The sequence below is a fragment of the Pholis gunnellus genome (genome assembly GCF_910591455.1).
Source record: "Pholis gunnellus genome assembly, chromosome: 5".
Taxonomy (NCBI): Eukaryota; Metazoa; Chordata; class Actinopteri; order Perciformes; family Pholidae; genus Pholis; species Pholis gunnellus.
In genome coordinates this window covers 11,148,087-11,173,380 of record NC_136531.1, presented here as the reverse complement: position 1 = coordinate 11,173,380, position 25,294 = coordinate 11,148,087, and the positions used below count along the sequence as shown (strand labels likewise).

Here is a 25,294-nt window from a genome sequence, read left to right as displayed (position 1 = left end):
AAAAGTATCCAATATTTGTTATTTCATTTGGCTTTTCATGGAGGGTATGGAATATGATTATCCTTGTAACTGTTAAGCCTAATGCTATTAAAAAGTTGTTCAAAAAGCATGTGGGTTGAATGAAGTACAGTTAAAGTTGTCTATGTTTAATGCTGTTTAAGGTAGGCTATGCACACTGCTGTTGTCCGACAGTGAACCTTGTTAACAACTTGGCAAAAAGGAAAAAAACACACCACACAGCACTGCTTGGATCTCGAGCGGACGGGATGTTCTCAATCTAGCATCCGCTCTCCTGTTCCTCACACTCAAACTGAACATCTACTGCATATATAAAAAAAGTGCCATTATAGTCATGTTGGCAGGTCCTCTGCCAAATCGAGTGTCAGCAGCCTACTGTATCAGCAAGGAAGGAAGGAAGTGAGAGGAGGTCAGAAGGTGGAACATAACTTTGCATTGGAGGAAGAAGCTATTCACAAGCACCAATGACAACACCATATGCTAAAGTATTTAGTCATCAGGTAAGTATTTGTGCATTAAGAGGTGTTAATTTAATGTATCAACAGTACACACAGTGGGCATCGGAGGATCTTTTTCGTACTTGTTTTACCTTTTAAAGATTTTATAAAAAATGACCTGCACAACTTTTATAAGTATTTGTGCATTCCTTCCATACTGAATGCAATATATGACTGCTTTATGAAGTATTATTTCAAATGCAAGCAGCAACAAATGAATAGTGTCTATAGCTATTTAGTTGGACATGGGGCAATTAAAAGTTTATTTATGGGTAGACAGTCATGCTTCTCACAATCAAAGCAAAATATTAACAGCTATCTCTTCAAAAGCTTTAGCTTAATTTCACCTATATGACTTTTAATAACTTATTTTACTTTTGGTAGTATTGTTTAAGGAATAAATGTGAAAAAACAAAGGAAAGCATATTATGACTTTATCATAAAATCACAATTTAGGAGGTTAGAAAGAAAGAAAGAAAGAGAGCATTTGAGTGAAACTGGGAAATTAAGACAATTTATTGCTGGGCTGGACCATTTCCGTTTATCTGATTTATAAAAACATCTGCGACAAATCAGCAAGAACTTACAGTAACTCGGTAGCCGAAGCAGAACAAGTAACTCAACATCAGGGCCCCCAAGGTCATGTTATTTCCTTCCACAGGAAAGGAAAAGGCGTTCCTGGTGTGATAAGTTTCAACTTCCCCAAAGGCAGTGTTCTGCTGAAAATTAGTGCTTGCCTGCACTTGGATGTACACAGACTAGACTTTTGCTCCATGAAAATAATTTCCCCTGCTTAAGGTATGAGCTGTTTGATATTTTCTTTGAGTTTTAGAGTTTAATCATTCATGGTTATCTAGGGTGAGAAGGTGGGTGCCATATTCCAAGAGTGGAAAACTCAAAATAGGAGATCCAGGGCTTGTCTAAACAAAGTAATTGAGCCACAAGCCAGCTCATCCCATTTCTGGACTGTGTTCAACTTTTTATACAAGTTTGGTCCTGCAATTCTCTTCTTGGTTTTCTGTTTCAGGTCTGTGTAGATAGAAGAAAAGAAAAGCCCTTCAAAATGTGCGACAGAAGAAAACTACTTCTTGCTGCAATTGTTTTCTACTACAAAGTAAGTGGTTGTTTCTCTTAAAAACAGTTATTCAAACCCTGTTGTGATGTTATGTTAGATTTAAAGATAATATTTTCTTGTCTTGAAACTATATTTTAACTTCCATGCTCAATTAAAGGTGACTGCAGGGAGCGCAAAACTGCTGGACAAGGCCCCAAATGCTGTAGATTACATGTACGATGGATGCCGTGAAGAGGCCATGGAGAAGTTTATCCATTCAGGTCTCTTAAGACAAGAGCTAAACAACAGTAAGGAATTCCAGAAAGCATGGGATGCAGATACTCGTTGTTCAAAGCTGATGCCTGGAGGAACAAAAGAACATACCGCTGCACTGTTGGCATACGTTGATTGGGGTGCAGATTTAAATACCTTTGACGATGCAGTAGAGACACTGGGTGGAAATGTAAGCATCTATGAAAAACACTTCCATTTCAAGGCTCTTCACTTCCTGCTCATGGATTCAATGTCGCTGCTGAGTACAAAGAAGTGCACGACTCTGTATCTTCTCCAAGAAGAAAAATACACGGCACAAAAGGGCTCAAAGGTGAGATTTGGAAGGTTCGCCAAAGTTCACTCAAGCGTCTTTGAGCTAATGGACGATTTAGACGGGCAAACCCTCTTTAATATCACTTCTTGCTTCTATGCTAATCTTGGAGACAACATTTGCAGCCAAGACCAGAGTATGACACTCATATCTCCAGCTGAAGTGTTCACTGTGGAGGCAGTAAATGAAAAAACTGTGGAGGATTCTATATTCACTGAGATCGTGCTGAAGCACTCAGAACTGTACAGCTCGCACAACTGTTACAGTCTGTCAGGGTAAGACATTTTCTTTATAATATATAAAATATTTTGCTCTATCCCATGATTATTAACAGTGATATTGGAATTATGATTTTCAACATGATTTATTTATTAAAACTGTGTGATGGTCTTTGAATGTTAAATAATTCATGAAGAATTGTCTGGCATCAGGAACTAAGGGGCGATTGTGGCTCAGTGATAGAGCGGGTCGTCTTTCAATCAGAAGATCGGCGGTGCGATCCCCGGCTACACTAGATAGTCCTGATGGGCAGGTGGCACCTCGCATGGAAGCCCTGCCATCAGTGTGTGAATGGGTGAAGGATAACATGTCGTGTAAAAGCGCTTTGAGTGGTCGGAAGACTATAGAAAGGCGCTATACAACACAAGTCCATTTACCATCAAATGTTTAAAATAGATACAAAGACCACATGAAATCACCTGACTTTATGTGTATTTAACCAAAACAGTCCCTTAAAGTTCCAAGCCCACAATATTTGAAAGCCCTTGAAAACCTGGTTGCAGAGCTTTATTATTTATCTAATGACAAGCAACAATCAAACTTAGTGTTTGAAAAAAAAAAGAAAGTAAAACTCAATAATCAACTTGATCAATTTCTTACAGGCTGACGGAGGGCGTACATTTTGGTTTCCAATGTCCCCAACAATGAACCTTTAAATTTAATAGATAATGTTTAATTTCCATCTATATTAGAAAGATTAAGTCGTTTATAGTATTATCTTTGATTGCTGATCAGTTCTGGTGTCTTTTCAGCTAAACCAGCTAAATGATCTTTTACCTGAAAAGGAAGCAGAGTTGTGGGACTTTTTACAGCCCTGACAAGTGTTTACAGGCTTCTCACAAGCTGCATACAGTCAGGGCAGCTTGTATGTCCACGCCCACTTCAAACGATGAGATAAGCTGAGAGAGAAAAGAGGCACAAATCTCTTTCATGAAATAACTTAAACAGTTTGCATTTTGTAAGAAAAATGTTGTCTTCATGTCAGCCAACCTCGCTCATATATGACGCAGATTTCTTTTGAAAAATTACCAAAGATATTAACTTTCTCTCTCTTTATTTCCATCTCTCTAGATCCCCAGCTGATGTCTCCACCCAGTGGCTTGTGTTGATGCTTGTGGCTTTATCTCTTTTTTTCTTTAACTATTGAGAACAAATGGGAAAAAAATAGCTGCTCAGATTGCACTGAGAGTTACACAAAATGCTTTTTTTGTACAGTCGAACAATAAACATCTGTTTTGCTTCGATGCTGCCAAATAAGGCAGCAAACATTCATAGCCCGCTGAAAAAATACAGTTATAACAGTTTTTAATGGCTTCAAACACATTTGCTTTATGCTTATCAGCAGATATATACTGTAAACTTATATTTCTGAGGAAAATGTTCTTTTATTCTTTTTGGGGGCATTTCATATGTTTGAGGGAAACATGATGGAAAGTTTTAATTTGTCTTTAATACAAGGTAAAATAATGAATGGTTGTTTCCTCTCATGATAATCGAAATAATCAAAACCATGAGGAAGATTGATATTGAATTCAGACATTACCCTTGTGTTACACCATTTTACATTTCTCAGAATTACAGCATGCGCTATGATGACAATATTGTGGTGCAAAGTGGCATCAATAGAAGTAGACACATACATAAGATCCTATATTGTCGAGTGAACAATGACTGTTTAATCTGTAAATGGCATGCATACGTTTATTTAACTTGTCTTCTCAAGTTCAGTGAATTTAACATAACTGTTTTTACATGTTTACAGTTAATCTATATCATAATACAACAATTACACGTAAATTCACAATAAAAGGCTATACATAATTTGTGTTTGTGTGTTTGAGTCTGCACCAAAACATCAGAATATTATACTGTACATACTTATTATACTTACAGTAAACACTAACTATGTTAGTACTCTATGAACAGTCACAAACAAGTTTTTTTTAAATGCAAAATGCTTTTTTAAACTAACAAAAATTACAACAGCAAGCACTTGTGAACGTACACCCAACCAGGATCACTTAATATCAGGGTCACTATAATAGATTTAAGGGCATTGATGCTGAAAGAGCAGCAGTAACACCGATGCTGCAGTTATAGTTGACGAAATGCATTGAGTAATGGTCTGATGGTATTAAATATATGTATAACATGAGTACACAACATGTCAAAAGCAGCTGAAAGTATATGATGATGATGACAAAGTATCTGAGATAACAATATCCTTGTAAAGTTATACTCAAACTGGAAATACACGTGTCATGTTTTTCCAGTTTGTGTCAGCTCAAATGAATATGTCAAATACAGCAAGTTAGCTGGATTGTGTCCAGTGGAGACAACTAACTGTCTTTATTATGGGTCTCAGAGTTGGGTCTTAACCTGTGTCCATGGGAACAAGTGCTCTTGTCTTTGCTGAGGATGCTGGTGTCGACCCGAGATAGGGTGCACATGCTGCTCTGGCGACCCGGTCGAAGTCTTGTGTTTCGGAGCTCCAGCTCGTCGTAGCTTGATACCTGGACAAAGGGACACCAGCGGAAAACCCGCTTGAAGCCTGCCCGGAACCTGCAGCAAAATCAACCCGACATGTAGTCATGCTGCTGTGTACAAATTTATATGTGTGTTTTGGGTTTGTGGGGGAGACTTATTAATACTCACCTGCTATTAAGGCAGCAGTAGATGATAGGGTTGTACATGGTGGAGCTCATTGCCAGCCACAGCACTGACAGATAAACCTGCTGGATGGACTTCCATTTGCTCAGACGCTTGTTGAGACCCGTCACAATGAAGTAGACGTGATAGGGCAGCCAGCAGAGGGCGAAAGTCACAACTACGATGATCATCATCTTCACCACCTGAGAGAGAGAGGAGATAAATGATTACAGGACACCATCACAGTGCAACATCGTAGCCAAAAGGGGGGTGGTCACACTCAGGAATTAAAATAAAAAATGTATTAGGAGCTCACAACATGAAAACACATCATCCCGTTTTCCCTGTAAACAATGAAATACCAAGCTGGCATTTTAAGATTTATATATTCTAATGGTTGTTTTGGAAAAGTAAAGAAAGCAAGAAAAACATTGTTGTAGCCGAGACAGGGGGTTGAATCTAGGAGAAATGATGCGTTAACAGATGTACCTGGTTTAGTGTGGATGTAATCTGAACTAAATCAGAACATTTCAGGGGTGTAAAACCCAAAGAATCAGCTAAAAGCCTCCATAGAGGTGGGAGGACCTGCATAGTTGGGTGATAATTCACAATACTCATTTGATAAATTGTCAATACAAACATTTTTGATTAGAGCAGTTTAAAATACATATTTTTTAAATTCCACACTGTCTGGAAACTGGAGCCACTTCAAATTAAGGAAGCCAAAATCTAAATGCCATTTTACTCTGGTTTTGAATATTTGAAGCCATGACAGCCATTTGTATGCACATTGTCTCTGAAATATCAAGTAATTTGTTTGTTTTCCATCATTCTGCTCACAATAAAGTTTCCATTCAATGCGTCCAGAGAGGGAAAGGTCAGCGATGACGCATCAGACCCAGCAGGTTCCAGGTGGGACAGATGAAAGAGCAGCACAGAACTCATCAGTGTGTTGCAGCCCAATGCAGAGCGGTGGGGGGTTAAAAGGAGCAGGAGGCTATTATACTATCAGCAGAGGCTCATCTGCAGGATGGAGATGAGAGCGACTTCTTCTTATCTCCAGCCCAAATGGCATCTTGTCAGAGTGGGCCTTCAAATCAAGCCTGACATTGTCTTGTACCCTTCGTTTCCTGGCGTTTATAAATCTCTTTTATCTCTCGTGGTTCAATTTCGCCAGCAATATGAGCCTCTGATGATTTGTTTTCTATAAAGCCCTTGAAAAGATTGTAAATGGCAAACCTGCACCTGTCGCTGTCTCTATTTCTGTACACTGAATGTGTGTGTGTTTGTGGTGCCAAACAATATTATAAATGTAAGTCTAGCGGGGAATATATTTTCAAGTTACTCTCAGTTTTGTTTTGTAGTTACATTGTTGCTCACTTCATTATGCTCATTTTACAGAGTCTAATTAGGATGAAATTGATGAGTGTTTGCAAAAAAATCCTTCTGCAGCCTAACCCTTTCAGCTATCTCTTTTAGTAATCCAGAGTGTTGATTTGCAATATTTGTGAGGTGTATCAATAAATTGTTGTACTCTTTAGCGTTAATCCGGAGGCTGACTTGATAGATGCTCGTCATGACAGCTGTGATGACCTTAATCCCTGTTTAACCCAACACTCACAGTTACTGCTGCAAAGCACAGTGCACAGTCTGCCTCTGAACGTTTGTCTCTTCTTCTAGGCTGCCGTTGCATTTGCAAAAAGTGAAGTTATCTTCACAAAGGTCTATTTCTACATGACAGTATACGTATATAGAGTGTATACTTGTTCTAAATTCAGAGTTGAGATTTGTTAAAATACTTGTTGTCATTTCTTTCTTGTCTTTCTTTTCTGCAGAAAGGGTGAACATTTTTTATCTGCGACCAGCTGCTCTTCAGATCGCTTTGTTGGTCGGGCCACAACAATTTCCCCACCCTCTGGCAGACACAGTTTTCGCACGAGGAGGCCGAAACTTTGACATGGTGGTGAAGTGTGTGTCTGTAATTATGCCAATTTGCAATAAGGGCATGTAGCAGTGAGAGTGGCCTAAAGTGTGTGTGTAGTTGCGCTTGTTCTGAGTAAGATGTTTTTCTGTAATACTTTTGCTTATTTCTTCTTTACAAATAAAGGCTAAAGCTTTGCTGATGCTTTCCAATAAAGTCCTTCATCTCCCTACATGTTTTATCACACAGCAGCAAATCAGCTCAGTCTGCCCTTATAGTAAAAAAAAATGTCTTAGACTACCAGGTGTGTAGAAATGTTTAATCGTATCTGCCAGTTATATGTCATTGTGTTGGGCTTTCATGAAAAATGTGAACAACAATCTTAACTTCTACATTTGAGGAAAAAACCTTATGGACATGTACATAATCTGCTTACTGATGAGTCTGTTTGCTTCCCCTCCAAAGACACGCAAACTAAATCAATAGAAAATGTGAAATAAATGTGGTGTTTACCTTGCGTTTAGCCCTGAGCTGTCCATGATAGTTATCAGATGAGTCTCCTGGGATCTTCCCTCCCCACAGAGTCACCCCCACGATGGTGTAAGTGATGCCCATCACCGCTAAGGGAAGCACGTAGACCAGAACTGTGACTATGATATGATACCTGAAAAAGTGGAAAAACACATCACCAGTAAATATTTGAACTGGTGTGACAATGACAAGCAGGATGAAGAGATTGTGCGCGATGACATATCTGAAGTAAATGGTATAGACACAACCAGATAATGCACAAATACAGCCAGGTTTTGACATGGTAATGACAATAAAGCTTGACATAAGATCGAAAGGGGTTGTCAGTGTTCTCACATGAAGGGGTCGTCGGTCATGCGGGGCCAGGCCACGTAGCAGAGGGTCCTGCGGGGCAGAGTTTGGGTGGTGGAGAAGTAGCAGAGAGGGAAGGCCAGAACCACGGCCAGACTCCAGATACAGACGATAACTCCTGTGGTGGCCTTCGCCGACAGACGAGGCTTCAGAGGATGGATGATGGCCATGTACCTACAGGTCAGAGGTCACAACATAGGCCCGAGCTATTACTTTTTTGGTAAATTCAAACATAACACAAAACACAACAGTTCCAGTATGTTGCACTTAACGCAAAAATGACCACATCTGGCATTTTGCAGAACAGGTTACTGTGACTCACTCACTATATTGCTCAGATGAATATCTGTCTAAAGACGAGTTCAAAGCTGTTCAATAATATGGATCAAAGAGTCAAGAAAATGTCACAGCACCTTTTGAAATCAATTAAGGTATTGGTCATGATGCTTCTATTGGCCATCACTGTTTTTTAGGGTAGGGGTCAAGATTTAGTTGATTTTCAAGTTTTTCTTTATTTTCTGCGGAAAGGCAACCACCTTTCTTTCTTAACATGCCTGTGCCATTTAGCCTACTAAAGTATGTCCTTCCTTTAACTTACTAACTTCCTCTTCAAATAAAGGCTCTCAAAGTGCAGAGACGTTTAAAGTCCTTCATCTCTCTACATGTTTCATTGAGAGCACAGCAGCAATTGAAAAATGGCTTGAATTTAGTCAAAGTAAACTGACCCACATGTTTGAGTTCATTTATACCAAATCACTGTAAAATGTAAAATAGCTCATGTTGTAAAAAAAAATCTGGAGGCAGGCAGACACGTTTATGGAAACAAAAACAAGAAATAAATTATCAAATAACACTTTTGTGCGTACAATATGATCCTCATCATACCTGTCGATGGCTATCGCGGTCATGGAGTAGATGCTGGCGAACACCGCAGTGACCGGGAAGAAGTTGTGAAACCTGCAGTACACCTCCCCGAAGTACCACTCTCCGTGAGCCGCGTAGATGAAGTTGATGAGCGTGTTGAACGCAGCCATCGAAACATCGGAGAACGCCAAGTTCAGCAGGAAATAGTTGGTGACCGTTCTCATCCGCTTGTGCGCCAGGATAATCCATATCACAATCAAGTTTCCGAAAACCGCCACTGCCAGCACCGTGCTGTAAGCCACCGACCACAGCGCGATGCGCCACGCCGGCTGCACGAACTGGTTGGTCAGGTTTCTGGTTGTGTTGGATTGATCCCGTTCAGAGGCCATTCCTCAAGTGTCCTCAGTCTGATCTGATTCAGTCGGCTGCTGTCAGGCGATATGAATTACTTTGGCGACTCTGATGCGAAACATACGAGCAAGATTTTGAACATGTGACCAGAGAGACAGAGAGAGTGGTCCTGATGCTGCTGCATTACGCACAGCTCCAGTGGAGGATAACAATATATATCAATTCAGTGAACCAGGTGTTCTCTCTCTCGCTCTATTTTATTGCCTGACACAATCTCTAATCACATAAATCTGTCAATGGCTGCCAAGCTGATATTAGCAGGACATGGCATTTATTTCAAAGCAACATTAATACTTAATTAATTCATGGTAGTATATGAGATATAATGGATTCATTATTTCCGTTTCAGCAGTTTTTGCTCTCAAATTTGCAGTGGTGGAGGATCACAGACCATTTAAGTAAAAGTACTATTACCACACCTTAAAATACTCTGCTACTAGTAAAAGTCCTACATAGAAAATGCTACTTAAGTAAAGTATAATCAGGAAAATGTATTTACTTAAAAGTGTGACAGTATAGGGACTTATTATTATATATTTAGAGTACTCATGCATTAATGTAAAAGATGGATTTTACTTATTTTTATTTTTTTGGTATCTGACTGAAATGAATGAATATTTTTAATGTAGATTAATCTGCTGATTATCTTCTTGATTAACCAATTTCTTGATGATTATGAAGAAAGTGAGAAATGTCGTCATTATTATCTGCAGAGCCTAAAGTGAAACCTTCACAATGTTTAAAAACATAATAAATAAATAAAGATAATTAAAAGGAAAAGCAGCAAATCCTCCAATTATTATCAAATTATTTGCCAATTAATTTTCTGTCAGTTGACGAATCGATAAATCGTTCCAGTTGTATTTGTATGTTGGTAGATTATTATACAAAGCATCCTATTTTATAAGCTCTTTGTATTTTTTGTGTGCAAAAATCTGTCAAATAATTAAAGTGAAGTAAAAGGCACAATATTTCCTTCTAAAATGTAGGGTAGTAAAAGATTATTGACTTGGGAAGAACATTCTCAAGTAAAGTACAAGTACCTAACATTTTACTTAAATACAGTACTTCAGTAAATGTAGTTAGCTACATTCCACCACTGCAAATTATGTTACCAAGTTTATCCAAACAAGTTACAATAATTCAACCTCCTCCTTTAACCTAATGCTGACCAAATCTGATCAACAGGTGTGCATTGGGTTCATTTCTTCCAGCCCATTAGCTGTTTCTCTTCAAATCATGACTTTGACTCTTGTATCTGTCCAAACCATTTAATTCCAATGGGTCATGTCCAGCATTAGAGCTGTCTGAAGCCTTGGATGACTCTGAGAGTGATCCAGTTAATCCTTCATAGCTGTGCCATCGAAACAAACACTCTGAATATGTAAGTTGGTCTGTATGAACAGATCAAACGTAAAGGCCATTACCGTAAGTGTTGAACATATGAAAAAGCATTTTGATGATACGACTCTCTTTGTCATGGTTAGGTAAAGAAAACATAATTCAAAGACATCTCTTAATTTTTCACCTCCAACATTATCTGTAGATTGCTCCAGTCTTTCTTGTCGATTCATTTTCAATTATGTTTGACTGCAAATCAAATAATAGAAAAAGGACCAAAGTTAAGATGTATTTGTCGAAATATAGTCACATTGTTAAGAATGGACGAAATCATCAAAGACAATTCATTATTTCAAACACTTTACTCAAACAATACAACAAATAAAATTAATTTGAAACAGATTTCTTTTTTTTTTATTACGATTGAATGTCTAAAAGTGCATGCTCTGAAAACACACAGCCACCAACATGTTTTAAGTGCTTATGGCGAGTCAATGTCACATCAGGGTTATCATAGTTGTGAGTTTTATGTAAATAGGAAAGTTGTAACTACGACTGGGAATTTTTTCTGAAAGCTTCATTATATCCGACTTGGCACTCATTAATCCTGAAGTGACTGAAAACAAAACAAATACAGATGCCTAATATCTGCCAAAAAATGTTCAGACAATGTAATCAAAACTAAATGGATATTAGGAGATATTGTCAAAGCACAGTGATTTTATCCGCATGCACCAATTTCTTAAATTAACCAACCGTCTTTGTGACTCTTGTGACACTCGTACATCTGCTAATCAGCTCAAAGTGTACCTGCTGCGCTTGTTTTTGCTGCATTGTATAATGTGTAAAAAGTTTTCTTATGACATGGAAGTACTGACAGATTCTGAGGTCATAGGTCAGGGTCTTCAGAGCACACACACACATGAATTTTGCACGCTGGGAAAAGACCACAAGAAGGTCAGAAAGTCTGTTTCCTCTCAGCAAGACCTCATTACCCAGAGGCCACCTCTTTTGGGCCACTCCCTGTCTCAAATGCCAGTGTTCAAGCCTCTTCCAAACACACCCTGTTCCCCCATATTAAAAAAGGTCACAAGTTATTAGGTAACGGATGACAATATCATTAGCTGCATCAAAAATTCTTCTTCCTGTATTTCATATGAATAATTCAGGCATCACTTAATCACATGGGAGGTGGTGTCTGATCTGTGTGTAACAGGATGAAGTTGAATCTGTGTAAAGCAAACAGTGAAATTGACTGACAAGAGGAGTTTAATACAGTCAATACAATCCTGTGGAGAAAAGTAAACTTGTAAAGATGTTTTTGCATCATTTTATGTCCTCAATACCATCACCAGCTGTGTATGAATGTGGATGACTTTCAATCTGTCCTGTCCATGCTTCTGTAGCAACACATACACCGACAATAGGTATATAGTTTTCGAGGTCAGTAAGATTATTTTTTAAGTTTCACATCAGAGGAGAGGCTGCATGTTAAAGACTGTTCCTGAAATGACACTCTATAAATTTAGATTCTGTCCCTTGGCCCATCTGCATTCCATTTTTTCAGGCATTCCATAATCTTTAGCAATGAACTGACTTTTCTAAGCTCATGATGTGTTTAACATGTAATATAGTAATCTGAAGAGTAACTTGTAACTACAGATGTCAGATACATTTTGTGTACGTAGTATAAAGCTATTTTAGAATTCGTCTGAGTCTAAATTTTTGTTTTAGTCACATTTAGTTATTTTTATCCTTCATAGTTTTAGTCTAGTCTAGTTTTATTCTTGTCGCCAAAAAGTCATTTTAGTCAAATTTTAGTGCTTTTAATCAAAATGTCTCCTGTCTTAATTTTGTATTGCTATATGTTAATTTTTAACACACAGTGAGTGAGAGAGAGAGAGAAAGAGAGGGAGAGAGAGAGAGAGAGAGAGTGAATGAGTGAGAGAAAGCAGCTTATGACCAAGTGACTGATCCGACAGGATTACATGTCTAAATGGAGTTTAGGACTTCCCTTGAGAGAGAGTGAGAGAAATGAAAAAGACCGGCAGGGTTATATGGAGAGGAAAGATTTGAAAGATGTGAGGTAATCAATATCTTTTGTAGATACATTTGTACATTTAGTAGATTAGTAATTCCCAATTCAATACCTTTCCAATTGGTCACAAGATGCATCTGAGGGTTAAAAGGATGATAGGATGATTAATGTGACAATAAAGAAGAAAAACATGTATATATATATACAAAACACACACACACACACACATATATATATATATGTGTGTGAGTGTGTGTTTTGTGAAATACTGGGTAGTTTTAGCTCTGACAGCCTTGAACATTTATTAAAATGAAATATAGAGGTTGTAACGCAGGAACTCATGATGCCTGAGACAAGGGGCCACATGAAGACACACTGCTTTATATACAAGGGTCACAAGCGAAACAGGTTCGGAGCCACAATAGATCGTAAAAGACGAGTACTGAGATACTGGATGTTGAGGCATGTAAAGAATGCTGTGCATGTAGCTAAAGTTAAAGACAGCGCACTGAGAAAGACAGTGGAATGTATTGTTTTGCCTCCCTTGTAAAAGTTTCCCATACTTACCTGGTATAATATAGTTTACAAAACAAATAAGTATTCAGCACATTTGAATCTAATATGAATGTCAATTCAATAATAAACAAATGAAATCAAAGTAAAAGTAAACAATTGTGGAGTTAACGCTGGCAATTTAACTCTCATCGACATATTCAACATACAAGGACAACCAACTAAAAAACAAGAATAAGCTATTGTAAGAAACAACCACTGTAGCAAAATGTTACCCTATTTATCCGCAAAAACAATATTCGTTAAGTATTTAATATTAAATGCAAAAGAAAAACATTATTACAATTTTAGGAAAGTTGCAAATGATGTGCATGTTGTGTAAAATGAAAATAGCTGACAGTGCTCCTTCCCCTCTGATAGTGCGTGATACTTTAAACTAGGACTCAACGCGAACATGACTGGGTTACCCCAGGGCACCGAACATTAGTATTTTACATTTATAAAGAAAACAGAAAACAATGATATGTCTTTAGGAACAAATCGATTGACATGAAAAAGACAAATTGATATAATAAAGCACCTGTGAGATATTAACACAAGTGGCCTATAACTCTCGGGTTGGTGGGATCAAACTGCGCTTCAGCTTCCTATCTACACCAGTAGTAGCCCATCTGTCCTAAGCTACATCACTTATACGAGTATAACATTTCTGTGAAAATGAAACTTTAGGTACAGCGCTACAAACACCTTTGACTGCAGCACGTTTTAGATCTTTGAGCAGGTTCAAGGTTAGCAGCTCACAGAAACAATGAAACCACTCCTGCCTCAAAACAAAAAAAGATTATTGTTATTAATCGTTCATTTCAAAGTCGTGAAATAAACCAGACTTGACTCTAACAAAAAGCAAACCAACAAAATGCAGTTTAGCATCGAACCAGAAGAGCAAAAAGCAGTAAAGAGTAATGTACAGAGTATATACAGAATGAAATATGGAATCGTGTGGAATAAACAGAAAGGGGCATGAATACACTAGATATCTACAGTGTGAGGAGTATTAACAGTGTGTATGCTAACAATTACAAGCAATACTAATATTAGACTAATATATACAGAATAAACAGCTGGAGGTATGATATGACTACAATGGAGGCTCCTGCATCAGTGAAGCTTAATAAAGCATGCAGTTGTTGTTGTTTTTGTTGTTATTGCACCTCAACGTTGCACCCAGACCCACAGAGCACTCAGAGAAGCTCTGGCTGGTTAAGTAAATAACAGAGAACACGTTCCTGTTACATCACAAAATGTCCCACTGCTTGAAATTTGAGCTGAAGAACATAAAGAGGGGGGTCGTAGTAGACGAACTACAAGGAAGGAGGAGGACCGACTTTGAAACTATCTGTATAAGTATGTGTACTTTGCATTCGTTTGAGCCTGTGCATTCGAACGGTTAATGTCTCTGACTGGAAAGTAGCTTGCAGAGCCTGTATTACTTCACTGGCAGGTTATGAAATACTGCATTACTGTCCTGATACGACTTCCCTCCGAGTTCAAAGGTTGCTGAAGTGCAGTGAGTGCCGAGCAGGGCTGGATTTTCAAAGAAAGGTAAGACGTGCAAGCGTGAACGTTGTTTCTTGCATATATTAATACCCTTTTTGATGGTGGAAATGGTTCATGCTTTCTTTCTTTGCTGATTATGTCACTTGAACGTTGTAGAACAGCACTTTGCTCCCGTGCAAATAGGCTGCAGATAGTTAGCTGGTTGTGAAAAAGACTGTCTCTGCTTGTGTATTTTCATTACTGTGCCCACTAATTTGTTTCTTCTTTCCAACTGTGCCCATTTTGCATGACTTTTTAATGAGGATATACTAAGGCGAGTCTCTTTTTGAATATCTGTTTTACTGCTGATATTGTATTGAGCTGAAAATGTCCTCTGCAGTCGTAGTAGTAGGGAGCTCGCTTGTGCAGAGACATTGTTCCTGTCAGTACCCGTCCCACACATGTTTCAGGTAAACGAGTAAAACAGCTTCATGCTTCCTTGTGCCGGAACCTCGCTGCACAAAACACACTGAGGTTTTTGCCCTCTTTTGTCCTCAATGTAAGAAAATCCATATCTCATGTAGTCGGTGTCGCACTTGCGTTTCGCTCAATTAGCACATGAAAACAAACTTTGTGGGTGTTCTTCTATACTGTGAAACGGCGGGTGTATGTTAGCATTACAAGGCATTAACGCCAAATACTGGAGCGTGAATAACTCTGCTGCATAAAAAATCCCCTTCAAAATAAAAGCACAGGATTTTCTTTTTCTTTTTTTCTTTCTCCAGGCAAAGCCCCGCGACACACTGAAAACGGGTCCGCGACCCACTTTTGGGTCGCGACCCACTAGTTGAGGATCACTGGTCGAATACACACATGGACGAGAATTTTGCATAGAAAAATGAAATCATGCAACAGAAAGTAATGCATCGTCAGCACTAAGTTGATCACAAAGGCAATGTCACGCACCCATGTTACATTTTTGGTAACTGTATGTATAAATATAAATGATTAATAACATATTATCATGTAGTTGTATTCAGACATAAGGACACCTAAAATGTTTAGAAAAGTACCGTCTTTGTAAACAATTATGACTTCTCCTATGAAGACATGTTTTATATTATTACAATGTCAGTCATTATCTGCCTCCACTTATGGGTTCTAACAGGAGGAGTCACAGTTGTTGACATCTACATTAAACAAACAAACACTTATCTGCTGACAACTACATTTAACTAACCTATGCGTAAGTGTATGAATGTATTAAATGTTTATATATAGCCTTTAAATGTTAAATAGGAGTGTTAAAATGTTAAAAGTGTGGCTACCTTTTTAATTGACAATATGCAGGCATTCATTATTTTTTCAGCTGATGTTGTAAAATGCAGAGCCAACTGTTCAATTATTATCAGAGCTCGACAGGGGACTGTACTGGCAAGTACACAACAACATCCCTACATTTTGTTGAAATAATCATGTTTTTCTAGTTTATTATTGAAAAGAATATGTTAACATTTTGAAAATGTAGACTATGTATAAAACCAGTTACTGAAGTTGGATAAAGGGAGTTTTAAACAAGACTAAAACTAGGACAGTGAGCTCACTGCATAAACCAATGGGATTCTTCCATTGGATTTTGGATTATTGAAATAATAATAATAATAAACTCACAAAACACAAGTTTATGATACTTCCACGTTTTGTTCAGCAATATATTCTTCACAAGTGAACACCCCTTTTATGATTTATTAAGCGTAAATGCAATCGCCAGAAGTAAAAAGCTAACATTAGGCTATAAACGCACTACACCACGGTGGAATGACTTCAAGACACCGCCACTAAGCTAAAAGCGGTGTAGTCGGTGTGATGATGTTTATTAGACTCATTTAGACACCTTTGTTTAAGTCAACATTCATTAGTGGGATATTCACCAACGTATTCTATATCCTAGAACAAAACCTCCTCAACTTGTGTTAACCAGGAATCTTATTTCAGGGATCTAACCAAAAAAACATTAAAAATAAATATTGACTTGGAGATGAAGTGTTGGCAATCAAAGCAGAGAAGAAATGAGTCATAAAGTTGTCACATGGCAGTAAATGTGACGAAGCACAACACAATGGCAAAGCAAGCAAAAGCAATTGGCAGCACAATATGCAACCAAACTCGCTGCATTCATAACGTGTACAGTCAGGAACCCACAGTTGATCCATTCTTCCTGCTGATGCCTCACGTCTTACTGAATGTATCCTCAGTTTTTCGGTTCGTTATCTTATGAAAACTTAGTTCTGGGTTCTTTACCATGTTGGTAGTGCATCCCGCCACACAGTCAGACATTTTTCAGTTGTTTGCTAGCAGACGAAAGAGACAAGGAGACCCCTTCACACAATACAAAGTCAACAGAGAGCAATGAATTATTTTCCCCTCTGGCGTGGGCAGGACTAAGTTGTGCTCTGTCTAGCTTACAGCGTGGACTTGAATACATGCTGCAGCTTGTTTGAACCACAACCACCTCTGAGTTCCTTCTCTCAAACGACAGTTAAGAGAACAAACAAACTAACACACTCAGAAAAAAAGCAATGAACTCTCATGATACTGTCAGAAGTGTAGTGACAAAACATTACAAGTTTTGCATCATGTTGGCAAGGATGAACACTTAATTATGTTTCTATTTCCCCAAAATCAAATGATTGAGAAATAATGTAAATTAGGAGGTTTAATATGATTGAAATTATTATTGACTAAATTGTGGACTTTAAACTCAGTAAATTTCAATTGCTTTCATTCAAATTAGAAATGTCAAATGTGTTTTGATTTTCCAAATGTAATTATAAATTGAATGCAACCACCGTATTGGCAAATAACAAAACTAAAACAAAGAAACTTAGTCATGTGAATGTAGTGTATATTTTATCACTATGCAGCAGGTTTCAGAGGATTGTTGGGCGGGTTCTTTTAATTCTCAGTCATGCTTGTTCACTCACAAACTAGGCTGCAGTGATTGAAGAGACACACATTAAAGACCTTCATTCCTGACAGTGACTATCTTTTATGTAAAGTTGTATTTACATCTGCATACAATGTTTATCTTGAGGTTAACAGATTTGGGATCTCCTTCAATGTGACTTTGAGTAGGTCAGTCACTTATTCAATTAAATGACACACTGACTGTCATCCAACAATTCCTTTGTACTTTTCACCCCGATTTCTGGCCAAAGGTTGATTTCACCATACCGTATCGGTAACACATTACTCTCGTCTGACTGGTTCATGAATAACATGACTCCATGAATGTGTACCTGCACTTTTAAACTTGTTGGCCTGCTGAGAGGTCAGTCAGAGTTAGAATAAAGTAAGACAGGTTTAACACTTTTCTAACATCCTCAATTTCTTTCCTGTCGACAGATGGAGCACGTCTCTTTCTCGCCACTGTCCCGTGTTGCTATTTGCGGTGGCACCCATGGGAATGAGATGTCAGGGGTGTACATAGTGAGAGAGATGCAGAAACAGAAGGTAGAACAGAAGGGATCGGTTTCTATAACTACTGTCCTATCAAATCCGCGGGCAGTGGATGCGTGCGTAAGATACACGGAAACAGATTTAAATCGCTGTTTCACAGATGCCTTGCTGAGGTAAGTTGAAAAAGAAAAGTTGTACTAAAACTTCAACATGGATGGTTTAAAAGAGAATCTGTACATTTGAAAACTGCCTTAAAATTAAACTGTAAAGTGCTAGAAAACAGTATGCATGTATGAGGAAACTCATTATATCGTCTGGCTTCCAGTGCCCCCATAACAGACTCTACACCCTACGAGTTGAGGCAAGCCTGTGAGCTGAACGCTCAGCTTGGGCCCAAAGGAAGCCGAGAGGCTGTGGATCTGCTCTGCGACTTCCATAACACCACTGCCAACATGGGCGTGTGTCTCATCCTTTACTCCTTAGACTGGATCAGCCTGCATATTTACAAATACATACAGGTAAGAGCTTCATCCAGACAAATATTCTTAGGGATGAAATTTGAGTTCATGACATGCAGCTTCCTGACTTTGACTGTAACAATTTCAAATATTTCATACAACAAATGTAGAGCACGAAGTACTAAATCTGCAGGTATAGCATGCAGTGCTGTAAATAATCCACCTGTTTGGTTTTCAGAGCAAGATGACCTCTGCGCCTGTGAGAGCAATTCTTATTGATGCACCCTCTTCTGAGGCTTATTCCCTGGACTCAGTGGGCAAACACGGCTTTGGTAAGTGTGTACTAGTCTGTCTGCATCTGAATAATTGAATAGATTAAAGGGTAAGATGCTGGAATTGTTCTCTTGTTCTGTGCAGCGATAGAAGTCGGGCCGCAACCCGGCGGCGTGCTCAGAGCTGATATCTTTAACATGGCGAAAGAGGCAATGGATCTCTCAATAGAATGGCTTCAGAAATTTAATTCTGGTAAGAAACAACTTCCGGTATTTAAAGGGTCAGATTGCCAAAACATGAAACAGCCTCCCATGTGCCATGTCGATGGTTTTGGTTTGAAATGTCTGTCTCTACACCAATACAAGGGACGGCGCAGCACAAATCCTAGGAGGCAGATATCTCTAAACCTGGCTAAACGACAACTATCTGTTTGGCAAAATACCACGAAGAGATAAAATGCTTTTAGAATACGACTGAAGCTTTTACATGACCTCAGTACTTCTGTGATCTTCTTTGAGTACACCAGCATTGCTACTTATTACTGTCCTTTGCCAACAGGAAGTGCTTTTGAAGGCGGCGAAGTGGAAGGATACACACGGGTGAGGAGTGTAGACTACCCAAGGGATCCTACAACCAATGACATCACTGCTGCCATTCACCCCCAGCTGCAGGTAGAGGACAAGAATATCTGGGGAAAATGCATAAAAACACAAGCCTTCACTTATAGCGACTATAATATTTTGTATAATGTATCAAATGACAATGTGAAAGGGGTCACTACAGAATCTGCAGCTCCCCTCAGCTTCATGGAGTTTTAGCTCATTGTTTAATTTTGGTAGAGACAAAAAACAGAGCTAAAGTAGAATGACTATTGCACTTAGATTCACCAGGTGAACAAGAATACGACTCATTATCAATGCTAATTTCTCTACGTATCGGCTGGATGTGTAATTAATCAACTGTTTGCAGACAGGTTTGCGCTCCATGTCAACCTAAAAAGGTGATAGTGCATTCAAAAGCAGCCCTGATGCATAATGATTAACCTTTGTGAGCGTTCTGTCTTTCTCCAGGATAACGACTTCAAGCTTCTCCATGCAGGCGACCCTGTGTTCCAGTCCTTTTCTGGGGAGACGGTGAAGCACGAGGGAGAAGACCTCTACCCTCTCTTTGTAAATGAATGTGCCTACTATGAGAAGAAGATTGCTTTCCATTTAACCAAAAAGATCACTGTGACCTTGCCGTCTGTAAGTGTGAAGGAGGACTGAGAGTATAGACATATGTATACTTTAAATTATAATCAGAGAACAAATTAAAGTGTACACTACATGTATAATCATGTTTCTAATGTTTTTTTAATCTCAAACGTTTTTTATCTCACATGAGCAAATGCACAAAATGATTGATGAATAAATATCCTAAAAGGTGCTGGACACAAAAACATGATTACTTCCTTATTCGTTATGGCTATCCGATACAGCAGCTCTGCAACAGTTCAACCTCAGTGGGGCTTTAAACAGGAGGCTCATGTGTAACACCGGAGTTCATTTAGTACTGAACAATATTGCACAGGTGATGGCTCTATAATCTTCCACCTGCTCTATAATAACTAGACTAGGACGTTTAACTTTTTTTTGTCATTAGTTTTGCAGGTATTTAGTCATAAAGCAAAGCTTTGCTATCTCAAGAGCCATGTCGCCAGCATGGCTAGCAATAGCAATAGCATGAGCATAGCAAAGCATCTCTGTAACTTTGATATACTTACATTGTTAGGATTGATGATGTGATGATTGATGATCACACAAAAACAAGAAGTCCGAAGTCAGCAAATGTCAAATTTATCAATACAGAAACAGGTGCAGTGTGCTTCAGAATACATAAAAAACATTTACAAAAGCCATGTTGTATACACATCAGACAAATAACAAAACATTGTGACACAAAAACATCACAATTTGTATTCTGGTGCTAAGAAACCCTCTATTTTAGACACACAATAAAGTAACAAATTCATTTACTTTCCACACAAATGCTAAGTGTAAAGATAGTTACACTTAGTTTCCTGCAAGTGAAGACTTTGCAAAGTTAATTATTATTCAAGTTACCGGTCTCTCTGACTCTGATATTTAGAAAGCTTTAATTTATGCAAAACTGATATTTGGCTGTCAAAACCAGTCTGTCAAGTGACTGATGAAACTGAGCCCTAAAAGGGAAGCGAGAACTGACTGCAACCACGATTAGAAAAACATCTTAAGTATCTTAAATGTAAAGTGGCAGTAGTATAATCTGGGGCTGAAACATTAGAATTTAAATGTTACAAAGAGGTCACAGGTTTGCTCGAGTTACATCAAATTAACTCTGCTTCAAAACGAGTTACGTGTTAATAAATATTAGACCTATAAAGACGGTGACAATGGGAGATGAGTGGTTACATTTTTTGTGAGTGACATTTCGTCAACACGTACCACAGACTAAAACCAACAACAACCACAGAGAACAGAAATGTCAGCTTAAAGGGCATGCACAGCAAAGGCTTGATATTTAAGATTATGCAAAAAATAATACCACACAACAAACATACAAATATAGGCTTGCGTAATATTTGTCATGCACTAGCAGAGAAAGCTACCCTGATAAAAGCAGGTCTGAAATCTGTCTGCAAGTTTATAATCTATAACTCATTTAACGGCAATGTGGTGAGCAGCTTTAGAAGCAATGGCAACTGAAAAGAAGGCATTTAAGTACAGCACACCAACACAGTCAACACCAGAAATAACAAATGATCCACAATATCCGGGTGTTAAAATAAGTTAAGAGCATGCTCTGGGTAAGATTCAGGTTACAAATGCTAGAAAACAAAGGTGAAATAACACAACTCAAAGCTATTAAACCCCTAATTATGAGCACTTATGATGATTAGCTGCAAACTGGTTCAGTGTATTTCTGCCTAGATCTGGGATATCATGTCACTTTTTTTTTCTATTTACAGATTGTTGCAGAAGAAGTGAGAAGTTACAACCAGTACAGTCCTTTCTTAACCAGAAACCTTGTTTTTCTTTCTAAGTCCTGAGACCAGTAGGCGGTTTTAAGGTGAGTTGTTGTAGTAGTCTCTCTTTAGGCTACCCTGTAAGCAGTCATGCGGGTGTAGTTTTGGCGGTGACTCCTGGCCGCCCATAGGAACAAAGCAGCTGCCATCATCTGCAGAGGGAAGGAGATGAGAGCGAGGTAGAGGGACCAGCCCAGAGAGCCCTCCACCCCTTCTGGTGGGGACGAATACTGCCGGAGCAAATCCACCCCGGCCAGGAAACAGCAGACGGTGCCCAGAGTGCACAGACCTGATGAGTAGAGGACAGACGGAATAGATGAAAAGTACATTTGAAGCACTAGATTGCATTTGTGGAGGTGTGATGGCAGCAGGATGAGAGAAACAAGAGTGAAATTATAAGTTGTGTCGTCTGAAACTAAACAACAATCACAGATTTTTGCTGAAGCCAATGTAGATCTAAATCGCGGCAGCTGGATCTGGGCTCAAAAGAAACTCAACTCAGTGAGAAAATCACAACTATCAAAATACTAACTTATTTTGTATTTACCACAATCAGGATTTTCTTCATATAGCTCATTATTGCAGAGGCACACATTAATAAATCAAGACCAACCCGGCTAACGTCAGAAGAAATGACTACACTTTTATTAAATCTAACATTATTCTTCAAGAGAAATTGCATACATGACATAGCAATGTTTGGGTATTTACTGAGCGAGGCAATTGTTTGGACTATCATCTATTAACTGAATGAATCAAAGCAAAAGAAATCCTTCTGAGGTTTATACATCTGGGAAAGTGAGAGCAAACGGTTCAAATGGTCTCAATCAGAAGAAGATGTATGAGGAGGAACTCACCTTACAAGAGGAAGGCCTTAAGCAGCGCCGCCAGGCTGATGCTAGTTTTAAGTTTGAGAATCACCAGCTGGACGCGTGTTAGGCACAAAAAGGCGCTGCCGGCTCACGACATGCGTACAAATAGCCGCAACAAATGTTTCCTGTGTACGCTCACACACCATCACCCTCATGGTCAGCGAGTCAGAATACTCCATTAAAAATGTTTTTACACATTTGCTCTCCAGATGGGAACATTGCAGCTAGCGTAATTTGACTATTTTTAGTGTATCTGTTACTGGTGTCTATCGAAAAACTACACCCAATAGAGTCTGCATAGAGTTGAATTTAGTATTACGTGAGATTATTACCAGCCTGACATGTATTTTAATGTCAGTAGATTAAAGAAGAGCACAGCAGCAGCTCTGCCTTTGTCTGCTCCGCCAAAACATACTGTTGCAAACTCACCATTTAAAAAGGGATATTATACATTTCTACATTTCTCCTTCAACAGAGTTTCTTGTTACAATACTTGCCACCACCCCTTTCCACTTGATTTGTGTTTTCTTGTTTAAATATTTGCCAATATGGCGGTGAGCCTCACACTTAAATACAAATGTCCCTTCAGAACAGAACAGATGCCGTGGGATTTTTTTTCTACTTTTTTTTTGTCTGTGGTCCACGGCAGAAATTGGGTAATATACTAGGATTTCTCTCACCTGCGAGTAGATGGAGCACTCCCACAGCCAAAGTGGGGGTGAAGCTGCGGCACAGGCAGGCGCAGACCCCAACGAGGCCGCCGAGAAACACCAAAGCCAGAGACACCAGGGGCAAGATAAACTGGCACCTCCACAAGTCTGAAAAATGACATCAGAAATTAACTAAAAGAGCAAATTCAAGAACCTACAAGGAAAGTTATAGACAAATTTAACTGCTGCAAAAAAGCATGGGCAAACAATTAATTGCAGGACTTCAAATCCTCTCACCAACAACTTTTTAAAGCTGAAAAAAATCTTAACATCACTTCAAAATAGTTTGTATTTTCCGCATTGTCTGCTGTATTGCTTTGACGTTGTATATGTTAGTGTCATGCAATTGTTACTGCTACTGAATCTAGATTTAAAATATTACATATTTGTAATACTCCACATCTAAAATTGTCCATTGTGACCTCTCACACCGATAAATGTCACTCACAGAAAGTTTCCCAGCTGTGGTAGTAGCTTTAAAGTTCGGGGACACTTTAAAATGAATGCAGGGTGAACAGAACACTACAGACACAAGGGGAACAGAGTAGACTCACATGTTCTCAGCATATCTTCATCACTGCTATGGTTTCCAAGGTATTTGTACTTTACACTGAACTGCTGAGGAAGAGTGAAACTCACACACCGCGTCTCCATCTTTGGATCTAAAGTCAAGATCAGAGAGTGCAAATTCAACTGAGCTGGGTGTACAGATTTAACTTTTCCTTTAAATTGTCACCCTGAAGTAGCTTTAAAAACTAGACAAAACATTGTTTCTGTACCGTTTTAAATCATCAAATTATGTCTCTGCTTGGGATTAAAGAGGGGCTATAAAAGCTGTAGAGATGTAATATTTTGAACAAGAGGACATACTTGGCTCTTTGAACCAGTGCGACTCGCTCGGCACCCATATGCACCTCCACCACAGTCCCAGGGTGCCGTTCAGGCGGAACATGGTGTCCCGGGAAGTCTTCTCGTCAAACTCTCCATGGATGAACTCCTTGATGAGCTCGGAGGCGTTGCTGTCCCCACGCTTCACTGGTGGGCACCTGTACTGGTACCAGTGCTGAGTTCCCACAGCCACAGAGAGGTAGACCGTCGCCAGCAGGCTCAGCACCGAGCCGATGACCAGAGCTGTGGCATAGCGGTTGTCTACCATGGTCTCGATGAGGATAGTTTACAACAACAATAAACTGCTGTGTAATACAAATGCAGATTTGGCTTTCACTGTGGGCTGGTTTAAAAAATATATTTCCGCTTGGTGTTTAGGCACCACGGCATGTCTGTTAACTATTGTCAGGTATTATGACAGTGCCAAAGTCTCTCAACATATGATACTCTATTTAATCATGACGTTACTGTCCCAAACACAAAGGCGTTCACAACCTGCCGAAGAAGCAAAGATACACACGTTATAATGTTAAGCTATTTAAGGTTAAGTGCTGTAATACATTCTGTTTTCCTGCTGGCAACAATGTACAATAGTAAGGTGTTGTGAGCTTGTTATGAACGTTACAGCTAACAGTTTCATACAGCTAATAATCATAACAAATGCAGTTTCCTCAACTGTGCAACTAAGTTAGCATCTTACTAGCTAGCTGACGCTAATTATAGTTAGCCACAACTGGCTGCATACGTACGATACATTTAACCGACGACTAAGTTACGCAATGTAGTATGTTAACGTAAATGTTTAGTTTAATCTCGTCTATTTTTATTGATTTTTTTTACCTCATTTCTGGACAAAACTGGAAAAAAATTCTTCTGCTCGTCAAAAATCTCGAGCAGGCCTCCGCCCACTTCTTCTACGTTAGCAAGTTTTTCTTCTTCTTCTTCTTCTTCTTCTTCTATGACTTTTTCTGGGGTTTGACATTT

At 38.8% G+C, this 25,294-nt stretch overlaps 4 protein-coding genes across 5 annotated transcripts; 2 read left to right on the top strand and 2 right to left on the bottom strand.

Annotated features, from left to right (window-relative positions):
• Positions 1–1,251: 1,251 nt before the first annotated feature.
• On the top strand, positions 1,252–4,273 carry LOC306696155 (T-cell ecto-ADP-ribosyltransferase 1). Its single transcript, XM_079159700.1, has 4 exons — positions 1,252–1,313; positions 1,543–1,629; positions 1,748–2,448; positions 3,524–4,273. Exons 2-4 carry the CDS (start codon positions 1,579–1,581, stop codon positions 3,597–3,599), a joined length of 828 nt encoding a protein of 275 aa, XP_079015826.1. The 5' UTR covers positions 1,252–1,313; positions 1,543–1,578; the 3' UTR covers positions 3,600–4,273.
• Positions 4,274–4,421: 148 nt separating this feature from the next.
• tacr3l (tachykinin receptor 3-like) lies at positions 4,422–9,157 on the bottom strand (the record flags this gene model as incomplete). Its single annotated transcript, XM_079159699.1, has 5 exons — positions 4,422–5,014; positions 5,108–5,304; positions 7,536–7,686; positions 7,890–8,078; positions 8,790–9,157. The coding sequence occupies 5 exons, from the start codon at positions 9,155–9,157 to the stop codon at positions 4,792–4,794; spliced, it is 1,128 nt and encodes a 375-aa protein (XP_079015825.1). The 3' UTR covers positions 4,422–4,791.
• A 5,284-nt stretch (positions 9,158–14,441) lies between these two features.
• Positions 14,442–20,250, top strand: acy3.2 (aspartoacylase (aminocyclase) 3, tandem duplicate 2). 2 transcript variants are annotated; one of them, XM_079159967.1, is made up of 7 exons: positions 14,442–14,673; positions 18,013–18,239; positions 18,392–18,584; positions 18,763–18,856; positions 18,942–19,049; positions 19,356–19,468; positions 19,896–20,074. In XM_079159967.1, exons 2-7 carry the CDS (start codon positions 18,013–18,015, stop codon positions 19,932–19,934), a joined length of 774 nt encoding a protein of 257 aa, XP_079016093.1. In that variant the 5' UTR covers positions 14,442–14,673; the 3' UTR covers positions 19,935–20,074. The 2 variants fall into 2 exon arrangements, with proteins under 2 accessions (XP_079016093.1, XP_079016092.1); XM_079159966.1 differs by having other exon boundaries at positions 14,445–14,673; positions 19,868–20,250.
• A 366-nt stretch (positions 20,251–20,616) lies between these two features.
• cldnd1b (claudin domain containing 1b) lies at positions 20,617–25,230 on the bottom strand. The gene is made up of 5 exons (XM_079160350.1): positions 25,151–25,230; positions 24,293–24,805; positions 23,977–24,084; positions 23,393–23,530; positions 20,617–22,129 (listed from the first exon to the last, which is right to left on the bottom strand). Exons 2-5 carry the CDS (start codon positions 24,576–24,578, stop codon positions 21,909–21,911), a joined length of 753 nt encoding a protein of 250 aa, XP_079016476.1. The 5' UTR covers positions 24,579–24,805; positions 25,151–25,230; the 3' UTR covers positions 20,617–21,908.
• Between the last annotated feature and the right edge of the window lie 64 nt (positions 25,231–25,294).